Here is an 18255-nt window from a genome sequence, read left to right on the forward strand (position 1 = left end):
GTCACAGTAGACAGATTCCCCCAGTCGTTTCCCTGCAGAGAAAGATCAGACTATACTGCATGTGGGGGATCCTGAAGTTGTAGTAGTGGCAGTGAGCTACACTGACTGTCCACCCAACTGCTAATTTACCCAAGCAGTATCCAGAATAAAGATTTGCCCTAATACAGCCACACCCACATACATTACATAACTCCAAGTTCCAGATTTATCAAGTTAAATATTTACTAATATTGCTGTGACTAGCAAATCTTTTACAGTAACAACATGAGTGTGGGGCTGGCATGTTTAAATCAATACATGATTTCCTAGAATATAGCCTGCTAGCATGGAGCTCTTAGCTCCACTGAGGAAAGTGGTTTCTAAAAACGATTCAAGCTATGAGATTTTTTTTGGGGGGGTGGGTAAACACTATTGATGCTGGCCAATCATTCATGCAAGCATCTGAATAAAGGAGTCCAATAGAACAGCATCAGATGGAATCTATCACTTGTATCTTTCTCCCATGCAGTCTCTGACCTACATTAATTTATGAAGTGGCAGTAGTGACTATGACAGAGTGAAGCAGTCTCTTGATTTCATTTCTACAAAGTCATGGAACAGAAGGTAAGAGCCCAACTTACATAGCCTGAATGGTATTTTTTAGAAACTTGGCACACAAAATTCAGGTCATTTCCTGGCAAAGAGTTTTATACCCTGCAGTCAGCTTTTTCCTTGGAGTTATTTTAAAAAATAAATAATAAAATAAAATAAAATAATAATAATAATAATAATAAAAGTTTTCTTGTTATATATGTACAATGTTTCGCATTTGTGTTAGAGGGCATTTGTGTCAGACAAGAGGATAGGCCAGATCTCATGCTGGTTTAAATCAGCATAACTTCAGTACAGCTATATCAATTTACAACAGCTGAAGGATCTGAACATACATTCAAAGTTTGAGCTACAGAAGCCTTAATATATCTCAGTGCAATTGCAACAATTCTTTGGGAAGGAATTTAACTTCAGTTGTGTTGAATATGAGTGATGTAACCCTCTTTCTATAAATTTCATAAGATCCTGTTTTATTATCTAATAATAGGAGGCTGCAGTAACACAAAGTGGACTTAAACTGTAAACCAGAGGAACCCTACACATCAGCAATCACAGCTTACTTATGTGCTTTTGCACTAATTTGTACTATCTGAAATGGAACGGTCTGTTTTGAGGTAAGGAAGTGTGATTAGCTGCCTTTGGCTTAACGGGTATTCTATATAACAATATGGTGAAAGGGGGTAGAAAAAGTTATTCTGAGACGTGTCACCACAGTCAGACAAGTACAAACAAAGTAACCATTTGTCCATTAATGTGCATCTTATTGTTCAGTTATTTAAAGTCCAATACTTTAAACAACTGAACAATAAGGATTGTCTTAAGAGTTCCACAAAATAGGGCTTTCGTCACTTCTCTCACGAAAAGATTCCACAATCTGAAATCTCACTCACAGGAAGTTCACATTTATCTTCTAGGGTTCATTTAAGTATTTCTAGTTTTGCCCCCCCCCTTATTTATTCCTCTCCACTGGCCCTTCAAGTATTTGCAGGCTGCCTCCTGCATCTTAATCACTTAGTTAAATTATTCATGTTTAGCTCTTAATTTTCCCTCCTAAGTCAAAACTTCCAGCTGTTTGATCATTTGTCACTCTTCTCTGTTTTCTCTCTTCTGTGTCTACAACTTCTTGCAATTGGTCCTGCAGCCATCGAATCCTCTTAAATACATGTTAGTTTTCTGATGCCTACATGTGATTCTCCCCTCATGGCTATTTCTTTTTGCACAAGTCCTCTAATATTAAGGCCTCCAATTTTCATTTCAAAACAAACATACAAAAATTAGACATGGTCACAGACATTACTGTGCTTTCAATTAATAAATCAGCAGCATCTGAACTAGAATCTGGATAAAAATTTACTGACCTCTTTCCATACTGTTTCTTCATAATTAAATGCGATGTTGAGATAGAGGAATTATTGTTCCTTTAAGTTTAGATAAAAGCAGGACCATAATGTAAGTGATTTAATTTCAGTGTGTTTACTTAGAAGCATTATTAAAAGCTATCCTGGTTAGTAACTAGGAATGTACAATCTCACCTGTTGCCATAATCTTGTCCCATAATAATCATATCAGGTCATGAAGTTCAAGAATGAACGTGGTGACAAGATGTTAGGTTCCATAAGGAATGGGATGGTAAATACTACAAGTAATATTATAAAGCCTTTATGTAAATAAATGGTGGGGCCTCACCTGGAACACTGCGTACAGTACCGGTTACCCTAGCTCAAAAAGGATATTGAAGAACTACAGGGGGGTCAGCAACTCAAACCTTTTATGCAGAACCCTGTTTTGTCAACAAGGAAACAAATACTTCGTCATCATCACAAACCCCACTCCAGAACTTTAGTGCTTCAGATAAAATCTCTTTCCAGCAATGTCATGGGAAACTGCACTCAGAAATCCAGGCTCTGGTGGAACATAAATTAATTCTAGAGCCCACAATCCCTCACCCAGAATATTTTGTTGCCAGGCAGTATTAGCTCAATAGCTTTGGATTTCAGCTACTGTGACCTCACACAAACAGAGGCGGTCACCCAAGTAGCTGTGGCTCAAACCATTTTAAAAAGGGATCTCAAACTGGACACCATGAACTGAAGCAACCCAAGCACAGTACCTTAAACTTCACCCAGCAAATCAACTGGTAGTCAGTGCTGCTCACGGAGCGGGGGGAGGGGGAAGAGGGGGGGAATTCTTCACTTTCAACAGAACATTACAGTGTATTTCATTTTGGCCAGCTCCCTCTGACAACATTGATTCCTTCCCCTGATCCTCAGAGGATTCAATTTGCTGGTGACTGAAATAGGTCTAGTGCAGGAGAGATTCATATTAAAAGCATTTTTTTCCAGGATCAGAGTACTGGCTGGATTGTGACCAAGCTGGATGCAGCATGACTACAAAGAGCAAGAGGCACATAGCAAATAGACACAGACACAGCCTGGCACCGTGTGTATTATCTCAGTGCCCTGGTCATGGACTCTATGATCACTTACAATGGGCTATGCAACCGATAGCAACCTTTATCTTGCACACAAAGCTACGTGAGTCCACGTGATTTCACTAATGGAATTATTTGGATGCAGCAGACAAAGTTCATGCTGGTCTGGGTCTTGTTACAAAGGCCTGCAGAGGAGTTGTGGAAAGGACAGAAAGGCCAGGGTGTTGAAGGTGGTGGTCTAGACTGAATCAGAATAATATAAGGTAGTTGTGTGAGCAATTTGTGGCAATAATAAAGCATAATAATCAAGGCAGGAATCACAAGCCACCACTTGCTTAGCGGCTTTCAGACGGCAGTTTTCTGCAAGTATCCCAGCAGAGGAGAACTTTAGGGAGGGATTTGTATGAGGACAAGGTGGTACTTCTGGATTGTGTTAATTTAGGACTCTACGCAAAATAGAAGACTCTTTAAGCAGATTCTTGAAGTTGAGTGATGTGGAGTCTCCAGATGAAAAAAAAACCAAAAAAATAAACCCAAAGATTCACAACCTAGTCTGGGACCACAGGGCCAGATCCTCAGATCCCAACATTCATAGCTCCATTGACTATTGGTTTACACCAGCTGAGGGTCTATGTCACATTTTTAAGAGAAGGGGACAACATAGGCTTGATTCCTCACAGCCATGTATAGTCAGTTTCATCTGTGCAGCAAGGACGTAAAGTACTACCCTTCTGATTTACCACCATCTCAGTACTTCACATTGGTGTAAGTGATGACCAAAGTGTAGGGCAGTGAAGAACAAGGCCTGCAGCAAGCACTCTAAAAGTCTAGTTATACCCACCCTTCGGTTCTCTCACACTGACCCCTTCACTCATTAATTTCACTTGCCTCTATTGGAGCTCATGGAGTTCTGCAGCCACCCTTTCACCACAAATCCTGTACACCTCAGCATGAGTTAATTTATATTGATTATAAGGTTAAACAAACAGCAAGATTCTAAAGTGCCAGTGATCAGGCAGGAAGTGAGAAAGACCCTTGCTAAAAAGACAACCTAAATGAACACCACAACTATGAACAACGAACCAAGAAGTTTCAATCATTGTGCCACAGGGCCTGTTGGCCAAGAGCTACTTCTGCAGCTAGATTACCTAAATTTGATTAACACACCTGGAAAAAGGAGCGCTCAAATAATATTGGAGGCAGAATAATTTTTAAAGAGTGAAAAGCAATGCAAAGAGTCAGAAGGATTTGGATTATTTTAGCTCCATTCTGCTACAATTAAATGCATAGAGTTTTGTTGCGCTGATAGTCCAGTTCATTTTCCTTGGTGGACATACCAAGCACTGAATAAATAATTCAATATAGGTCTTTGGACAATTAAAATTCACCTGTTCTTCTGTGATTTAGTTTCCTTGTTTGCTTTATAACTTTGTACTCATCTTTGACCTACAATAAAATCCCTGAAAGATGCACACAACAGCAGTTTTAGGTACGTTGTCACACAGTGCATGCTCCAAGGGATCACTGACACAGCAAGCATTTGACAGGCCTCTCAGTTAATGTTCTTATGAAAACAAATAAGTGAAGCAACTGAGAGGTTCTTGAACTTCTCAGCATTTCTGCCGAGTGACCTGACACCAAGTGATTGATCCGTCACATTCTCATGCCTCCAATATTCCTGCTAGCAACTATTTTCAGCATTTACACTAAGATTTAATATATTTAAATAAATCAACTTAAAGTGCTGCATTGATAAATGCCACAGGAAAATTATAGTAAAGCATGAATTTACTTTGAACTGAACAGCCCATTCATCAGACTTTCCCCCACCCCCTCCAAATGCAAACTATCTACCCGAAAGGGCCATTCAGTTCTACAGTTAAAGTCACAGAAAGCAAGACATGCAAAGATTTTTTCTAGTGACGTCAACTTAGTTGTGTTTTCATTCCTGTGGGCCTGTTCTCCTTTACACTATTTTTTCACCTGTGAAACTACATCAATAGGTCCTGAGAGGAGGAGTAATTCTGTTTACACAACACAAGAACTGCATTCTCTCCTGACTGCATGGGGGATAAAGTGATTAGCAATGCTGTTATAGTGACATAAAACTGCCGAGAGGAGGAGAGAGAGAAGAGCTAGTGCTGCAATATCACCTAGCCTCCATCCAAAACTGCAAAAGGCCCTTTACAGGAGCACTGCATGCATCGCCTCACACTCTGGCTGTGCCTGACATTTTTGACAGTGCCCACTTCCAGAGCTGGGTCAGCCAGCTAATAGGAGAGATGGAGATGCCTTTGCAGGTCTACAGCTCCACTCTGAGATAGGCATTTAACCACCAGAGACCTGGGCTTCAGTTTCCATTGGAGGCTACAGCAGGAATCTGGGAGTGAACCCATCTGTTTTACATATCTCTAGATGAGCAGGAGGAGGTAGACCAAACCAGTATCCATGCACAGAGTTACATTTCCTCCTGCATTGCCTGCCCTCCCTCTTTGCCAAATCTCCCTTTTGGAAATAAGGCCACCTCCACTAAGAATAAAGTCTACCAGAGCATAAAGGGAGAACAATCTTCTACACTTAGTGAGATGCTTACACTGCTCATTTCTATGCAAATTCCCAGAATGCTCTACTAGCTGACAACTATTTCAGACAAGTGCCCAAGGTATAAGAGCAAAGCCCATTCTACTTGGGTATTCACGGTAAGCTCGCCTTTGTGCTTTGGCTATATACCATGCACAACTACATACTTTCCATACAATGGGCAGAAGCACAAGATGCTTCCTTCAGTAAAAAGTTTCCATTAGGCTGGGAACAGATAGAATTGGCACTGCTGGCTGAAGAAACAGTGAGTCAGAAAATGCATCAGCTGTTACTTAAGAGCACAAAGTGGAAAATTAATGAGTGTTACTGTTAATCTTGAAGCATGGGTTTGCCTATCAATTAGAGTTCAGGTGTGAAGGCTGCTTGGTAGCAAGTGCTGTATTTGCAGCTAAATATTTGTGTAGCACCTGGATGGAATGCCAGGCATATGACTTGTATTTGTTACTTGTGTGGATTTGTTCTACTGAAGTCACCTAAAGGAGCTTGCCAAACCAGTGAGATCAGACTGGAAATCTAATTCAAGGATTGTCAAGTGTACAGCAGCAAAACCACGCATTCTTTAGAGAAACAGGCAGCCACAGAGAAAAATGCCATGGCCAGTAGCAAAGATCTGGGGTTGGATTATGCCTTGGCTGTTATGTGGGTACACAGACGTGCAGAAAACAGCTTCTACTATATGTCCTGCTTCTAAGTGGGAAGGCCCAGTCCCTGCACTCAAGGGAGCACAGGTTTTTCACCCTTGAGGTGCAACCCATGCCAGAGATTGAGCTGAAACCAAATCCTTCTCCACTTTTACTGCCCAAAAGAACAGACCAGGTGAAGAAAAGGGAGCACTGAGCACTGATGGAGCTCCTTGTGGGGTGGTGCTGCTCGTCACTTAACCCTGCTACAGGATTACGTACAGAATACCCTGTTTAGCCATTTCACTGGTTGCTCTACTTACTGCTGAATGGCGCTGCCTCCTGGCGGTTCTGGGGATTAGCTCAGTCAGGCTGATGCCCCTTCCAGCAGTTACATCCTCTCGGTTTCTCCTCTGTAGCTCCTCTCTCTCTCTCTCAGGGGCCGCAGTTGTCTACTTCATGACTCCACCCAGGTCACTGTGGTGATTTCCCCTCCCGGGCGGCGGAGAAAAGCATATCAAGGTTCCTGCTCTCCAGCAGTCCCAGGCAGTCTTCTGCTTCCCAGTGCCACTCCCACAGTGGCTGGCAGAGGAACCCAGGCCCACCCTCTACTCTAGGTTCTGGCTCAGGGACCCTCTACACAGCAACCAAGGTCCATTCCCTGCACCTTGCTGCCTTTCCCTGTGTCACTTCCATACCTCCTGGCCTTCCCCACTCCTCTGGGTTTGCCAGTCTCTTCCATCCCTTCTCCTAGGGACTAACTTTAGGCAACCTGTTTTGGCAACCTCCAAGGCCTCTTCCCAGGGAGAGGCTGCTTCTCTCTAATTAGCTGCATCCAACCTAAAGCTCTTCCATTTGCAGCCTAATTAGCTGATTGGGCCCATCTGGCCAAATTCAGCTCTTGCAGGGCCAGTGTGTGGAGCACACCCCATCTCCAGCCAGTATTTTTGGCATTAGGAGTCCTTTAAACGCAGTAACAGAGATTGAATAGCACCAGTAAAATAACCTCCACCCTAAACAGCCTGTCTTCTCATTAAATTACAGAATAGTGACCGTTCAATTGGAATGCTAAAGTGTTTTCATATGATTTATATTTTACTGACTGATGAGAGGAGAACACAGTCACATATATCCATAGCAAATCAGACTTAGGGAGGGGGACTCATGTTGAATAATAAAGGAACTGAGCTGCAATGCAATAATTTAAAGAAAAGCTTTCAACATGGATCCTCCCAGAGGGCTTTGTTGAATCCTCAGTGCTAAGACTATATGGACCAAATTCAGCTATATTATAACTCCAACTTCAGTAGTTACACCAGGGATGAATTTAGTCCAGCTGGCTTCTGTTTCTTCTGCCTCACTATTACATTCCAAGTAGTAAGCTGGAAGTCTCAAGAGGTACTAAGCCAATTAGGTTTTCCTCTCCCCTAATGTATTATACGCAAACAAGAGAGTTCCCTAGCAGATTCAGAATGGCCCTGCTGATTTGTGTCTTGGCTATCATTTGCTCACATGCTGCTGCGGGAGAGCAAAGATTCATCCTTTCCAAACAAATCCTCTCCAATTGTCCTTACAGCTGGAGAGTAACTTAACAGTGAAACTTACCAGCAAATGAATGCACTTTGTCAGGGGGCTTGGATTGGGCGCCAAAACAAAATCTGCTACAGCCTGAATCCTGCTATTGCTACCATTTGTTTTCATGAAGGCCTTGCACTAGCACTGTTCCAGGGCCTGAGTCTGACACTGAATCTGCATGTGCGGATCTTTGCACCTGGCAAGAACTCCGGGATCACCTCCACAGTCAGTGCACCACACAGGAAGTGGATAGGTCTGTATAGCCTAAGAGGAAGTCAAACAACAAATCAAATGAAATAACCTGTTAACCATTGTACTGCTCATTATAACAGGACCCAGACAGGAGACATCTCCCATTCCTCCTGACTTTTCAAGATGGCCCCTTCGCTGCAGCAAGCTGAAAACTAAACTCCATTAGTTGCTAGAGGGCCATTTTTACTTTACTTTAGAATTAAACAATTCTATGACAATTCTGGTTTTTGACATGCAAAGCTATAAGTGTAGATGGGGCCAGAAATCAGCACCTACGAGTGGGACTTACACACACATTCAAAAAGAGTTGTTTCAAAATAGGTAGCTCACTCCAAGGCACCTCATGCCTCACCATGATCCCACAGTGTGCACAGAGGGGACCTTCCTATCTAGTGGGAATTCAGATGGAAGTAAAAAGTGGTATTTCCCACACCTTTCAAGATCTCAGGTGCAGGAAAGATTTGGATTCTCTATTCTGACTAGTACAACTTCACCATATCTATCAAAGCAACAGGCTGTGGTATTTAATCTTCTTTACAGACACCATTCTAGAGGTACCTAGACCAGATGTTTGGCTTTATAAAACTAACCCACATGAAAGAAAGCTATTTTAGAAAGCTAATCCCAAAGGACCTACAAATGGAATAAAAACTACCTTTGTTTCTCCCTCCGAAAGTTACCCTATGCAATCTAGCTTCTTAGTTCACTTTTGAGTGTTATAATAACAACTGTTATCTTGCGGTTAGTCCCCTATGCATAGAATAACTGCTAAGCTATTTTTTTTCAAAGCTTCATCCCCAGTGATGCTATAAAGAAGAGAAATTATGCTGCACAGTCAGAACCTTCTTAATGAGACTGCTCTCTCCAAATAATTAAAGCTATAGTTTTCCCCCACCAAGTGAGAGCTAGCTCAGTGTTGTAATCAATGGATTAAAGTACCTTTGAACCTAACATTTCAGACCTGGGATTAACATCACTCGTAGTTGTTTTTTCACAGAGAACCTGAGTCTCCATATATTTATGCTTGTGTAAATCTGAACTAACTCCCTTGAAGTCTATGGAGTTAAGTTACTTTTGAAGTGGTGTCAAGGAGAGGAGAATCACTCATTATATTTAATCTTTGCCAAGTTGCTCTCAGCTGATTCATTTGATAATAGTATTTCCACACAACATAGCTTCGAAAGACTAGAATTACTATATGGGGTTTTCATATATTATTGGTGTACAAGTGATATCTATCCACCCATGCAGGTACTCAGATAGCACCCCTAACCACAGTATCTGAGTGCTATATACATTGGCAAAATAGGTTTCATCTCCATCATGAAAATGAATAATGAGAATGGTAGGAATAACTGCTGGCAGCTGTCATTGTGAGCAGTCACCATTTCAGGATCTCAGAAGAGGGGTATCACCTATTCCTACTCAAATTTTCAGCTCAAACATGTATTATTGTGCCCTTGTGTTTTTTTCAAGCCATGCTGCAGCCCATGTCATGCTCCATCCTTACATGGCATGACAGCAATCCAGCTTTCTTCATGGGCAGCACCGGAGCTTACCATGATGTGCCGTATGATATATATCGAATCTACCCATCTGCCACAGAGGGCAAGTCTGCAAGACTCGGCAGGTTCAGCTCTGTGGTACTGCCAGCCTCTGTGATTTTTGTTTGGAAGTGCTGCCTCTGACTCCTGCTGAATTGGCAATGCTAACTGTGCTGTCAGTCATCCCTTTCATTCTATCCCTTCTGCTACAAACAATGGTTTGTCACTCTGTCACTCCTCTGCTATTATTCCACCCGATGTCACAGTGACTCCTGCTTATTGCTTGCCCTGTAACTCAATTTATTTGTCAGAATGGGGAGATCAGCTGAGCAAGCTGGCCTGCCTTATTCTCAGGGTGTGAGCAGGAACTATTGATTAGAGAGCTTTCTACTTCTTACATGCCACATCTGTTTTTGCTCAGCACAGTGACCAGACTGCAGAATGTGAGCATTGCTTCACAAGGAGGCTGCTTCCTCCTATACCCATCGATTCTTTCCAAACAGCCTGTGTGACCTCTGGTTCTCATGATGCAAGAAGGATGGTGATAATTGGAGAGGGTTCAGAGAAGAGCCACAAGAATGATTAAAGGGTTAGAAAAATGCCTTATAGTGATAGACTCAAGGACCTCAATCTATTTAGCTTAACAAAGAGAAGATTAAGGGGTGACTTGATTCCCAGCTATAAGTACCTACATGAGGAACAAACATTTAATAACCGGCTCTTCAGTCTAGCATATAAAGGTAGAACATGATCCAGTGGCTGGAAGTTGAACCTAGACAAATTCAGACTGGAAATAAGGAATAATTTTTTAACAGTGAGAAATAATTAAACTTTGGAACAATTTGCCAAAGATTATGGTGGATTCTCCATCAGTGGTAACTTTTTAACCAAACTGAATGTTTTTCTAAAAAATATGCTGGACGTTCTATGGCTTGTGTAATACAAGTGGTCAGACTAGATGATCACAATGGTCCCTTTTGGTTTTGGAATGTACAAATGATCACATCCCGAGAGCCCCACTTCTTGGAGTGATAAAAACTCTACGATCTGTTCCATACACAGCTATGCCCTGTCCAAATATAGTGTATTATTTGAACATTTCAGGAAGTATTTATTGCTTCGAGTCAGAGAGCCAGAGTTAAAAGCAGATCAGTGGCTAAAGAAGTGATACTGAAAGTCAGAGAAAGGCAACCAACAAATAGGAAGCAGACTGGTTGCTTTTTTGGTTTCATTTTATGCTTTGTTATTTTTCTGGCTCTGCACTATCCATTCTGGGCTAAATTTCCCACCCTCCACTCCCCAGCAGCAGCCATCTGTCAATACCACCAGCCCTGCCATGTCTCCCATAATGATATACTTCTCCTTTGATGGACTCACCTGCCAATTCCCTACAGTCACCAACCCATCTGCCTCCTTTTCAAAATAGCTTGAGGCTAGTCTTACATTGTGTTTGTCCAGGAGTTTCTCCCTCTGTTGCCCCCGTTTCATTTGATAAGCTCTACAGCACCCTGTCAGGCCAGGTCTGCAGTGGGGAAATGTGTTTAATATATTTTCTAACATGACATTAAACAACTTAGTAGCCATGTGGGCAGGGTCTAAAAATATGTTATATGGCTGCAGTTAAACGTAGGAGGCGGCCCAGGGTTAATCAGCTAACGTGTTTTTAAATATGACAATCCTCGATCACACTAAGCCCAAACCTATGGTGTGTTAGTTAAAGTACATTAACACATGTTCTAACACACTGCACTTTCCCCAGTGTAGATAAGACATTCTCTATTGCTGGCAAGGCAAATTCTGTTAGGCCGGGAGAAACAGATTGGATCAGAGACCCAATGGCTGGGAGGCGTTGGGGCAAGGCCTCCATGAAGGTCCATTTATCTTCTAAGTTCCTCAGGGCAAGGACCCTAGCACAATGGGACCCCAGTCCTCATCAGAGCCTGTTGGTGTATAAAGAAACTGTGATATCTCTGCATACCACAGCTGCCTGGAGGAAATGAGAGATTATTTATAGTAGATGTGTAAGAGAAATATCTGATTTTTCTGGGCCTTAAGTAGAAAGATACACATTTTCCCAATGTGCACAGAAAGCAGGTGACTAGTACTGAGTAACATGTTGCTATCGCGTCTCCTAGATACTGTGGTGACTTGTGCTCTATAAATACCTTAGATATAATCTGTCTTTGTGCAGTGCCAGTTACTGAGCCAGACGCAATTATATGTCTGAGAGTCTCTATGCATTGGCATGTCAAATGCTCTTCAGAATCCAACACACAGTTACCCAAGTCTTTGAAAATAAAGCAACCTGCAGTTGCTACACATGTGCGGTTATTACACATGGAGGCAAATTTTCAGAAGTTTGACACCCACACTCCAAGCAGATTTTCCAAAGCATTCACATCTCACTTAGGTGCCAGATTTTCAAAAGGAGCTCAGTACGTTGGGGGTTGAACTATTTAGAAAAGTCAGGCCATAAGTGACAGAATGGGAACTGAACTTTTGAAAAAATCTTCCCCCAATTGTGAATAAGGAGCACTTGAAAAATCTGGCCCCTCATGCCCACACAATTACTTTTGAAAAAGGTAGTTGTGTGTACTACAACAGCTATACAAAGTCAAAAATATTTTGCTGTGCAGTGCAGAGATCTTGCAGTAGGCAGTCACTGCTAGTTATATTTCCCTCCTGCATATCAAAATGGTGGCTTTTGCACAAGCTCAGGATTTCTCCTGCAGCTAAGGCAGCCCAGGTCTGAACCTCTATCCTCCCAGGGTGAAAAACATCCCTCCTTGCCAATTCCAACTTCCGACATCTGTAAATTCCTAACATCAGTCTGGGGGCTGATTTAGGAGAGCACTAAGATGTGATTTGAACTGTGGCCCTTCAGGCAGACAGATAGTCTATTGTACTTGAGCAGCCTCAGAGTGCAGAGAATTGAGGAGCCAGCCAAGCCGCACTGCCGCAGACATTTTTCAGACACTAAATCACATGACAGGCTCTTCCTTTGGCAGAGTGACAGGTGCAGGTTGCACTTATTAAATGAAGCTACTACTAAAAAAGGATGGTGAGATCATGAAAGGATTAGCACATGCGCGTCTGTTCAAGGGCAAATCACATTTGCTGATGACAGCTATGGTTTATGTGGCTGCGGGTGGGAATGAGCCATCCCCTCAGTCGAGGATTCTTCCCAAGCAATTCATTAAAAATAATAAGTTATGGATTCCAACAGAGCAGAGTGGTATACTGCATTGGAAATAGAGTAATACCGGGAAGAGAAGAAGTATTCTGGAGTCAGAAGGTCTTTTAAAAAGCTAGAGAATATGTTAAGGCTTAGATTTATCACTGCCAATCATAAGGTAGGGTTTTATCCTGAAAGGTACTAAGTACTATTGGCTCGATACAGTAAAATACTTAGGTGTGTGCTTAACTTTAAGCATGTGCTTCAGTCCCATTGGCTTCAGTGGGAGTTAAAGCACCTCTTTAAGTACTCCTGTGGATTGGAGTGACAGACAGTAGCAGAATTATGAAGTCACAATAATTTCCGAGATCAGCTACTTCAGTGGGATAATTTTAGCAACAAATCAATAATTAGCTCTTTACTGTCAGTTGTTACTGATATTCTGCATGAACACTAGTAAGGAAGAATTGCTGCAATCAGCCTTCTTGAGAGTACATTTGTTTTTCCAACTGACAAACTGTAGTTTCAGTTGGATTCAGTGTTCTTTCCTAGCCTAAATTGCCATGCAGTGAACCGTTAAATAGCTGTTATATTCCTCCCCAATGGTGGAATGCATTCCTCTGATGAATGAAGTGATTTCTATATACCCTATAGAGAGCATTTTGGAATCTCAGGACGAAAGGCCCAATAAAAGAAAAAAACGATTCAGTGGATCTATCATACATATAGCGTCCTCCTTAATATAATATCAGAGCCTCTCACAATCTTTTATGTATTTGTCCTCAACACCTTTGTGAGGTAGAGAAGTATTAGCCTGCCCATTTTACAGATGGGGAAACTGAGCCCCCAGAGTGAATAAATGACTTAACCAGGTTCACACTTGAAGTCTGTGGTGGAGCAGCTCTGATTCTCTACTCAGTTTTTCCACTGGTGCAGCGCCATTGGATTTCCATAAACTTATTCCCGATTTACATCCACAGTAATAGAGTGAGAGGAGAATCAGGACCTATACTTTTAGTTTAATACTAAGGACAAAACTTCTTTTCCCAAATTCAGACCCCACTTGAAAGCCCTTGGCTCTAGATTTAAAGAACACAAGATGTACATGGTTCCAACCATTAGACTGTAAGCTGTTTGGAGCAGTAACCATCTTCCTATTAAATGTTTGTGCACTGACATGTACAAAGGGAGCCTGACTGAGACCTTAACTGCTACCAAAATAAATGCAATTAACCATCAAGAATACCATTTGCCTCTGTCATATAGCAAGTTTTAGCCTGTATATTTTGTAATTTATTTTCCTGATTATGCTAGAAGTCAGGCAAAAATTACTTTTAAACATAATTTTCAATGTTTACATAGCACAGGCCATGTTATTAGAAATATATTAGGGAGAAGGTTAAAACTAAATTTGCTCCTGGGAAATAATGGTTTCAATTATGAAGAAAAATATTTCATGAACTGAGAAATTTCAGAATTTTTTTAACATGCCAATGGTGTAACAAAACCCAAGATACCATCCAACTTGCCAGTCCCTAGTAATTATGAATAATTAAGACAATGCTTTCATTTATCTACAATTCATAATCCTCAGCTAATACTAATCTCCTGTAAAGGAGAAGCTGAAGAGATAATTGTATTCAGTGGGTATATTGTTCTGATATGGCTAGCCTTAATTAAACTTAGTTTTAAAATAAGCCTTTTTTTATTTGCAGTATTGCTCATGCCTGTCAGTCACTAGACTGATGTTTCTTCAGAGGAAGGCAAAGAAAATGCCTTATTAGAACCAAAAATTGATATTTGAGAACTCTCTGGGAAAATTAGGAGTTGCCACAACTTCTTAAAAATTGCACTAGAGAAACTAGGAAGAGAGAGCCTTAGAGATGGCTGAAGATGACAAAATGTCATTCAAGTGTCATGGCTTCATGAGAATATACATATGTAAGCGAGTATTCTGCATTTGTGTCATATTCACATTCTCAGCTCCCCAGCTTTAAGTTCAGAATAGCAGTAGCTCTGAAAATCATGTTGTGTACTGAGACACCAGAATGAGGTGTCCCTTCATGCAGAAATGTAGTCCATCATCCAAAAGGCTAAGGTCAAGGTCAGCCAGGAGTAGGAGAAAGGCAACATCAATTATTTTTCCCTCCACAAAATCAAGTTTTCATGCAATTTCACCATAATTGTAAATATATCTTTAAGCTGCTCCACTGAGGGAAGGAATGGAAAAAGATGTGTGCTGGGAACGAAATGAGAGGAACTAATAGCAAAGATCATCTGAGACAAGGTAGAAGAGATGGAAATACAGGAGCAAGGGAAAAGAATAATGGAAGCCGAGAAAGATAGTGAGAAATGGAGCTCTAGAAAGAAAAGACAATAGGGACTGAGACCCTGAAAATAAAGAGGAATCTGGCTCTGGAAGTAAAGGAAGTCTGAAACTAGAAAATATATACATTAATATGTTAATTTCTCTATTCAGCTACTAGGTATCTGTGTATGCCTTAGTGTGTCAAACTGTGTGTGGTCCCTAGTAAACATTGGAGACAAAGTTGGCACTCAAGTTCTGTAGAAGCCTGTTTGTGTCTGCGGTTTCCTATAATCAGCGTCCTCTGCATTCTGCAGGATTTACCACAGAATTCACCCCCATAGCAAACAACTGTGCTCCAGAATCTGACCTTAAAATTTAAAAAAAAAGTTACATGACATAAGAATGACCATACTGGGTCAGACCAAAGGTCCATTAAGCCCAGTATCCTGTCTACTGACAGTGGACAATGCCAGGTGCCCCAGAGGGAGTGAACCCAACAGGCAATGATCAAGTGATCTCTCTCCTGCCATCCATCTCCACTCTCTGACAAACAGAGGCTAGGGACACCATTCCTTACCCATCTTGGCTAATATCCATGAATGGGCTTAACCTCCATGAATTTATCTAGTTCTCTTTTAAATGCTGTTATAGTCCTAGCCTTCACAACCTCCTCAGGCAAGGAGTTCCACAAGTTGACTGTGCACTGTGTGAAGAAGAACTTCCTTTTATTTGTTTTAAACCTGCTGCCCATTAATTTCATTTGGTGGCCCCTAGTTCTTGTATTATAGGAACAAGTAAATAACTTTTCCTTATTTACTTTCTCTACCTCATTCATGATTTTATATACCTCTATCATATCCCCCCTTAGTCTCCTCTTTTCCAAGCTGAAAAGTCCTAGCCTCTTTAATCTCTCCTCATATGGGACCCGTTCCAAACCCCTAATCATTTTAGTTGCACTTCTCTGAACCTTTTCTAGTGCCAGTATATCTTTTCTGAGATGAGGAGACCACATCTGTATGCAGTATTCAAGATGTGGGCGTACCATGGATTTATACAAGGGCAATATTATTATTATTATTTTCTATCCCCTTTTTAATGATTCCTAACATCGTTTGCTTTTTTGACTGCCGCTGCACACTGCGTGGACATCTTCAGAGAACTATCCGTGATGACTCCAAGATCTTTTTCCTGATTCGTTGTAGCTAAATTAGTCCCATTATATTGTATGTATAGTTGGGGTTATTTCTTCCAGTGTGCATTACTTTACATTTAGCCACATTAAATTTCATTTGCCATTTTGTTGCCCAATCACTTAGTTTTGTGAGATCTTTTTTAAGTTCTTCACAGTCTGCTTTGGTCTTAACTATTTTGAGCAGTTTAGTATCATCTGCAAACTTTGCCACCTCACTTTTTACCCCTTTCTCCAGATCATTTATGAATAAGTTGAATAAGATTGGTCCTGTGACTTACACTTGGGGGACACCACTAGTTACCCCTCTCCATTCTGAGAATTTACCATTTATTCCTACCCTTTGTTCCCTGTTTTTTAACTAGTTCTCAATCCATGAAAGGACCTTCTCTATTATCCCATGACAACTTAATTTACGTAAGAGCCTTTGGTGAGGGACCTTGTCAAAGGCTTTCTGGAAATCTAAGTACACTATGTCCACTGGATCCCTCTTGTCCACATGTTCATTGACCCCTTCAAAGAACTCTAATAGATTAGTAAAACACGATTTCCCTTTACAGAAACCATGTTGACTTTTGCCCAACAATTTATGTTCTTCTATGTATCTGACAATTTTATTCTTTACTATTGTTTCACTTAATTTGCCCAGTACTGACATTAGACTTACCAGTCTGTAATTGCTGGTATCACCTCTAGAGCCCTTTTTATATATTGCCATTACATTATCTATCTTCCAGTCATTGGGTATAGAAGCTTATTTAAAGAACAGGTTACAAACCATACTTTCTTGCCTTTATGGTTTCAGAGAAATCTCAAAACACTAACATATTCAGTTTCATCAGCAGAGAGCCTGAAACAGTAACTTTGCCAAGTGTCATCTGCCCCATTGATCTGAGAGCACTGTGGATTTCATAATTCTGCATCTCTGTAATTTGGCATTCCTCCACACACACACACACACACCAACGTCCAAAGCAATTCAGAGTTTTTGCAACAATTCATCATTTTGCTTCAGCCAACCACGCACCCATCCAACCAATAAACTAATAAATGGCCCCTGTGCAAGATAGCAATATCAGAGCCCTTGACACTCCAAGGAATGGTTACGAGGGTGAGATCTGGGGGGGGGGGAGAGAGAATGACTATTAGTCCCTCCAAAAGAGAGAGAACCAAGGTCAAGACTTTAGGTTTGGTTTTAATACCACAGAAGTCCAGCAGGAGAGTAACATAGTCAGCTAGAAAGCTATATGGTAATCTGTGTAGTTGCAGTGCATAGAAAGAGAGATAGATGTGAAAACTGTTTCCTGCACTGGTATCCTTAGCCACATTTCATTCTGCTGCTGGACTTTGAATTCTAACCATGAACACCCAGAGTGCTGGAGGAAGATTAATTTCAGTTTTCAATGAACTCTTCTAAAGCATTGTCAGTTTGCAAGAGGAAGTTGTGATATATAAGCAGTGAAAAAAGGCCTTTCCCATAGTTATGAAGATAAGTTGTATGTCATCAATATACTTGTTTACTCTTGCAACGTAATGCAACAAAGAAAAACTTTTAGAGATGCTAGTAATTTTCCACCACTGACTTATTAATCCTAAAGCACATGCCACTTTAATTGAGAAATCTAACATCAGAGAAGCCTTTGCCAATTGTGTTAAATGTTTTTGGGGTTGTTTGCTTTTAATCAATTTCTATTTAGAAAAAAACTAAACAAAACACATACTACTGCCAAATATATTTCATAGTACAAAAGTCCTCTTATAATTTGAAATACATAATAGTTTTCCTACTGCATAGTGACATGAAGCATTTTGGATGTTGAACAGCTATTTTAGCTCCAACCAAAGTATTTAATTTTGGGAACTATAATAATCACGAGACAGATACTGTATTTTACGTTATATCTTCTATGTCAAGAAACTTGATTTTTTTTTTTAGGACTCACTTTCCTAGATCTGCAACAGGCATATT

General features: G+C 40.9%; 1 protein-coding gene across 1 annotated transcript in view; it reads left to right on the forward strand.

The window, feature by feature from the left end:
• Positions 1–273: 273 nt before the first annotated feature.
• The window catches only part of PALMD (palmdelphin), a 66337-nt gene continuing 48355 nt past the window's right edge, over positions 274–18255 (forward strand). Inside the window, exons 1-2 of the mRNA XM_045027135.1 lie at positions 274–603; positions 1079–1205. Of these exons, the coding sequence (XP_044883070.1) occupies positions 1186–1205 (20 nt within the window). The 5' untranslated portion in view covers positions 274–603; positions 1079–1185. The remainder of the gene's footprint in view (positions 604–1078; positions 1206–18255) is intronic.

This window comes from Mauremys mutica, chromosome 8 (assembly GCF_020497125.1).
Source record: "Mauremys mutica isolate MM-2020 ecotype Southern chromosome 8, ASM2049712v1, whole genome shotgun sequence".
Classification (NCBI taxonomy): Eukaryota; Metazoa; Chordata; order Testudines; family Geoemydidae; genus Mauremys; species Mauremys mutica.